Source organism: Apaloderma vittatum, unplaced genomic scaffold, assembly GCF_000703405.1.
Source record: "Apaloderma vittatum isolate BGI_N311 unplaced genomic scaffold, ASM70340v1 scaffold22958, whole genome shotgun sequence".
Taxonomy (NCBI): Eukaryota; Metazoa; Chordata; class Aves; order Trogoniformes; family Trogonidae; genus Apaloderma; species Apaloderma vittatum.
The window spans coordinates 36,644-42,779 of record NW_009731587.1 but is presented as its reverse complement, the minus strand read 5'-3'; the positions used below and the strand labels follow the sequence as shown (position 1 = coordinate 42,779).

Here is a 6,136-nt window from a genome sequence, read left to right as displayed (position 1 = left end):
ACCCCGTACCCTGCTCACAAACCGGGGTGATGCTCCCCTGTCTGTCCTTCTGTAAACCCAGAGGGACACGGGGACCTCTGTGGTGTTGCAAGGGTACAAAATCCCTCCCAGGCTTGCCTGTCACTGGGAATTCAATCTAAGCGAAGCAGGAACTCTTTAAAAGTTAAAGGGTTGAGAAAATGGCCTCTTTTATTATTAATAAAGTGGATAATGTAGTGCAATGCCGGCTTCTACTGAGAAGGGCTTTGCTGGGGGGCTGTGCAGCTCAGCCCTGCTCGACGGCGTCCGTCACGGGGTGGGGGGCACTGGGCTGTCCTGGAGCCCTGGGTCTGTCCTGTGCACCCCCGTGATGAGCCCCCGGTATTAGCCCCCGTCCCAGGTGGGTGCTGTGGTTGTACTTCAGCCCAGAGCCGGGAGGGCAGCCAAGGGCTGTGAAATGCCTCAGGGTGTTTATATGCCAGAGGGGAAGGAGGTGATCAATCTGTGGGCAAAAAAAAAGAAATTGGGAAAGGATGGCAGGCTGGAGGTGAAAATGCAGAGAATGCACTGCTCTCCTCTTCCAGCTGGCAGGTTTTCAGGCCCTTCTGCAATGCTTCACCGTGCCCCCGAAACACCTCCTCTGCTCAGCAGCCTCTCTCCTCCCTTCCTGAGAGGAGATCTGGGCTCTGGCTGCCTCCCAGCAGCGTGGAGCTGAAGAGGCAGCTCAGGGGCTGGAACAAAAGAGGAAGATCCCCCAAAATTGCCTGGTGAGAGGCAGCTGGCTGTGGGGTACCGATGTGTGGGGCTGCCTGCGGCACCGGGCGATGCAGCTGCCAGCACCGTTTTCTCCCAGCCTTTGGTGGCGATGGATTTTCTCTTTGCCTTGTTTCTGGAGCTGGCAGACCTGGCGCTTTCACAGACCTTTTGCTGTTGTGGTCTACATTTCCCACTCCAGGCCCATCAGTGGCTCAGGTCGGGTTAATTTGTGCCCGTGTTACGGCGATGGAGGTGTTCAGGGCTGCGGGGGCAGCTGTGGTGTTGGTGGGAATGGGGCATCCCAACCCAGCAGGGATTTTAGAGCATCAGCCTAATGCAGGGCGGGGGGCAGGTGGGTTTGGAGGAAACCTTTTTCCAACACGTCCCTGTGTGCGGTGGGTTAAACTCCAACGTGTCCGAGCTGCTCCTCCCTGCCATCGTGATAGATGGCAGCCCTTCTGGCCGGGACTGCAAAAACCAGCTCGGCCGCTGTGCTTTAGGTGTCCTCCCAACACCCGTACGCCGAAGACTTCATCGGGAAGCCGCATGTCTGGACTGTCGACTACAATAACTCCGAAGAGTTTGAAGCTGCTATCAAAACCATCATGAGGACCCAGGTACGGCTCGGAGGAGGTGGCGGGCGATCTCCCTGCCACTGGGTTTGCAAGGATCGGTGGTGTCGGCAGTCGCTGGTGCTGGTTCTTCCTTTGGAGCATTAATTGCTTTTCCTTCCCTGCTGCCTCTTGGAAATCATTTGCACGGGAAAGGCACAAATCCTCTTCTCCTGCAGCTTCAGGGGGACTCATGCTTTCACCCTGCTTGATACCAAGCTTCGTATCCGTTTGCCCAGGTCAGCGCCATGCCTTTGAGGAATACCCTGGGAATCTCCAGGGCAGAGCTGGAGCGAGGGGAAGCTGAGAAAAGGGAGATGAGGTTTGGGACCAGGAGGCTGAGGTTGTGTGGCAGTGCTGGGTGAAGCAAAGATAAACCCAGAGAGCATCTCTCTGCAAATACCCAGACAGCTGCCATCCTCTGCGCCTGCCATTCCCCCCTTTCGCTGTTCCTCGTTACCGTTGGGATTGAGCGAGTCAATCGGAATAGCTCCAGGAGTTGCTTCTGGGAAGGATGAAGGGATGGAAAGATGCGGGGGGGAGGGATGCGGGGACCTCCAGGGAAGGCAGCTCCCGCTGCACCCACCCTGGCAACGCTCCCTCATGAATATTTACCTCCTGCCCTGTGGCAGGAGCCTTTCAAGCTGTCAGTTTTCCTGGAGGGGGAGAAAAGTGCTGATCTCTGTTTTGCTGGCAATTGGCCTCGCTTAGGATAAGCCACCTCTCTGTGAGGACAGTGATGCGCTGTGGGACCGGGGCTCTGTGAGGGTTTCACCGGGGTGGTGGAGGTGATTTTGGGGTGAAAAGGGGTGATGCTGGGCAGAGAGGTGTCATCCTTGCTTTTCCTTGCATTAGAGGCTGCAGAAGTGGGTGTCCCTGGCAGTCTGGGGACTTTGTTGAGCCGATGTGGCCACACCGGGTCTTGCACCGTGCCGTGGGTGTTTGCTGCAGCTCTTTACCTCATGCTCATTTTCTCTCCAAGTTTGCAAAGACCCAACAAACCCAACTTGGCTAAACAGTTGTTGTTTTGCCCGTTCATTCTGGTGTCTCGAATAAAATTAAATTAAAAATAATTACATCCCTGCTGCTATGCTGCCGGGCCAGCTGTCAGTGCTTGACCCTCCTCTGTCAGGGCTGGAGAGATGGCCCCAAAGCAAGAGGGATGCTGTGGGTGCGTGGCTGGGAGCTGCTGGTCACTGTTTTAGGAAAGAGAAGGAAATTTTCAGTTTTTCTAGAAAGAAGTTAGTGCAGCCTGGTGCTGCCCTGCTATTAAAATAATTGAAAAATGAGGGCGAGGAGAAGAGCTCCGCTGGCTTGTGAGCAGCTGCGTTGCACCGGGTCATTTAGATGCTTAATGACAATTGGGTTAAAAATAAAAGAAGAAAAAAGGATTTTAAGAATGAATTTGGCGGTGTGATGGGCAGCGGGCAGGAGCAGCTGATGAGGGTCACGTTAGGTCTGTCTGCTCCGGGACCACCAACCCCTGTGGGACCAGGGACCCCACCACCCTCCCCAACCTCTGTAATTACCCCCCGGCTGCTAGGAGGCTGAAGTGCTGAATTTGCCTCAAGTGAGTAAAACCAGCTGCTGACATCCCACTTGCGCTGCAAACGTGCAGTCGCTCGGGAGGGAAATTAGTCCTTCCCACCACGAAGCGCGCAGGGTTCATCTCACAACTCACCTCTCCGGGGGTTTTTAAGGATGTTGTATAAATCCTCTCAAAGCTGAGCAGGGAAGGAGTGTGAATAACTTACAGTCACTTCCTTCCTCCGCGCTCCCCCTCTTTTTTTCCTTTTTTTAACCCCCCTCCTTTTATTCTTTTAAATAGAAAGGCCTGCTTTGTTAGGGATGTTGTCGAGGCAATTAAGCCTAAAAATTGACCTACCTTACAGGTTTAAAAGCCTTGTTATGGGATTTGGCTTCAGGAATCCCTTGGTATCTTGTCTTTAAAATACTGTTTGGCACAGCAGGAGTGGAAAGCAAGGGCGTTAGTGGGAGGAGCGGCAGAAAGCCAGCAGCCAGGCAGTTGAGTGTTGCTATTCCCAGCCAGGTACTGGAGCTTGGAGAAACTATTTTACTGACTTTTCTATCCCCGCAAGGCAAAATGGGATGTGTTGTTATCGGAGTATCTAACATGTTTGTCTGTGTTTCAAAACAACCACCATATATTTATTTTTTTTTCAATCCAAACATTTCAACATTACTGGAATGAAATGGTTTTGTTTCCCATCTGCCTGCCTTTGTTTGAAAATCTGCTGCTGCTTTCTTGAAAGGAAGGCTCGTATCCGAAAGGATGCGTCTCCCTTTGCTTCACCATCCCCAACAGATTGCCGAACCCCAAACACAGCGTTTTCCCTTTCCTTGGTGGATGGAAATACTGGAAATTGAAAACTGACCTGGAACAGATTTTTTATTTTTATTTTTTTTTCCCCTCTGTTTGCAGACATTCAGAGCTCTGGGGAGGGAGGTGCCCTGCTTGCTCCTCCAGCCCTGCCCTGGCTGGGCTGACGGAGCTTCCCTTGTCCTGTCTGAAGCAGGGCTGGCTGCCCTGTTTGTGCAAATAAATTAGCGCAAATGGTTCAACTCAGTGGTCTCAAGGGGCCTTTCCAACCTAAAGGATTCAGTTTCAGCCAGTGTCGTTTGTCAACCTAGATTTGCTTGAAAGATTCCTCATCCTTCTGGAGAGGGATCCAGTCATGGCTTGGATGTGGCTTGGGTTTGGGATATTTGGGTTTTTTTTCCCCTGAGAAAAACCGTTTTACTCTCCTCTCGTGTCCTTTTGGAGGTGGCACCTGCTCCACATCACCCTGCGATTGCTGGGAAAGGTTTTTTGGCATCCAATACCTCTGCTGTTCATCCGCTCCCTGGAGCGGTTTGGGGTTCTCGCCCCTGTCACCTGTTTATAAGGAAAATTGAAATCCTGGAAGCACTGAAGCCCTCTACAGCAGAGATCAAATCCTGGCACAGTCGTGCAGGGCCAAGAGACACGTGGCGTCCCCCTGGGAAGGACGATGCCGGGAGGCTTGTCCCGGTGATGGATGGCGGCCGTTAGCCAGGGGTTAGGGGCTGGAGAGGGAGAGAAGTTTACAAGCACCACCAGTTGCTTGGCACCCAGCTTTTTCCATTATCAGAAATAGTCCCTCACACAAGCAATTTAATAGACCCAATATTCTGGGGTAGTGAAGGGAGAAGGCTTCGTTATATTAAAGTCAAACATACAGGAATATAATGGAAAATTATACATTTCAGACTATGCTTGAAAGAGTGGTGTATTAAACATCCCAGTGAAAATAGCTGGTTAGCGTGTTCCCAGCCTGCTGTTATGTGCCGGCAGAGAATTGCATTATTTTTCTCCTTATTTGTCTGATGATGTTTGCATTCGGTTTCTCCTTTCTTTTCCTTTCGATCAAAGGGAGACTTACTGCTCCCTCCAGCTCTGGGATTCCTGCCAGAGGCCGTAAGCCCAGGGCTCTCACTGCGATGTCCCCGTGGGGCACCAGTAGGTCCCTGTTTGGCCGAGGGAGCTGGAGAGCTCTGGCCCCATGTTTCCCCGCCATGCCCAGTGGAAAAGATGGCAAAGTCCATCTTCACTGGCCCCTCCGCTCCCTCCTGTGGCACAGCGGGATGCAGTGGCCCCCACCTTGAAGTCTTCTTCATCGTCCTCCTCTTCCTCACTGCCAGGGCTCTGGGAGGATCTTGAGCTCCCGGTGCGGGGAGCGGCATTAACCGTGTGGCTGTGAAGAGGAGGCCAAGCCTGTCAGATTTTAATTAACCAATTATCTTCTCAAAATTGCCATTTTCGCTTGGTCCTGGGCGCACGAGCTGAATCCTAACAAGCCTGGGAGAGGGGAGGAGTGAGAGCTTTTGGGGGTGCCCCTATGGGCAGAGCGGGGCACATGGGGATGTCAGGGCTGGAGGAGGGGGAGCTGCACTGGGCTGGGACTTGACAGAGCTCCCAGGAGAGGCTGCACCCAGAGCATCCCTCCCAGGTACATAATGCAAGTGCAAAAGGAGTTTTTGTGCCTGCACCCCACCATGGATGTGCTGCAGCCCACCGCAGCGGTGTTTTGAGGTGAATTAGAGGCTGTTTTAGAGAATTACATCTACACCGTGCCTGGTCCCAGGAGAAGCCCCCAGCCATGAAAGCAGGGGTGAGGTGATACTGGTGATGCTGAGCAAGGGGAGGTTACCGTATCGGCACCCAGCCCCCAGCCCGGCTCGGGCTTTATGTGACCGAGATGGGCAGTTTGGCTTTGTGGAGGACTCTGCCCCAGTTAACTGAGCACCCACCAGCGATTCAGAGGCAAGATGGGTGTCAGCCCTCATTAGCGTGCACATCTGTAATTAGGTGGAGCAGTTGTGATTTCCAGCCTGGCTGAGATCTCAGGTAGGATATTTATGGCAGCGAGATGCTTAGAGGGATCTTCTCAGCAGACTGAGCCTTTAAGCTTGGGTTTGATGGGTACTTCAAAAGAGAGAGCTATTTTGGAGGTGCAGAGCTCAAAAAATAGACAAATCGTTCTCTGCTTGAACTGTCTTTGGGGTGGTTTTGTTTATAATCCTTCTTTTTCATGAAACTCTGCAGAGACGCACAGGGGGAAGGGGATTTTTGGGACCAGCCCCTTCCATGCAAGGACGTCCTGCAGCTCATGTCGTATCTCTCTGGAAAAATAACGGAGTGTGGAAAAGCTGCCTTCCCAGGGCAGCAGAGAGTTCCTTAGAAAATAATTTGTTCCGGAGGGGTTGCATCAGCAACACAGCCCTCGTGGCAACGCTCTTTCCCGCGGGGA

At 52.7% G+C, this 6,136-nt stretch overlaps 1 protein-coding gene across 1 annotated transcript in view; it reads left to right on the top strand.

The window, feature by feature from the left end:
* Positions 1 to 6,136, top strand: part of LOC104278317 (alpha-1,6-mannosylglycoprotein 6-beta-N-acetylglucosaminyltransferase B-like) — a gene marked incomplete at its 5' end in the record, with an annotated part of 14,297 nt that overhangs the window by 5,625 nt on the left and 2,536 nt on the right. The window contains 1 exon segment of the mRNA XM_009875253.1: positions 1,236 to 1,352. Within this exon segment, the coding sequence (XP_009873555.1) occupies positions 1,236 to 1,352 (117 nt within the window).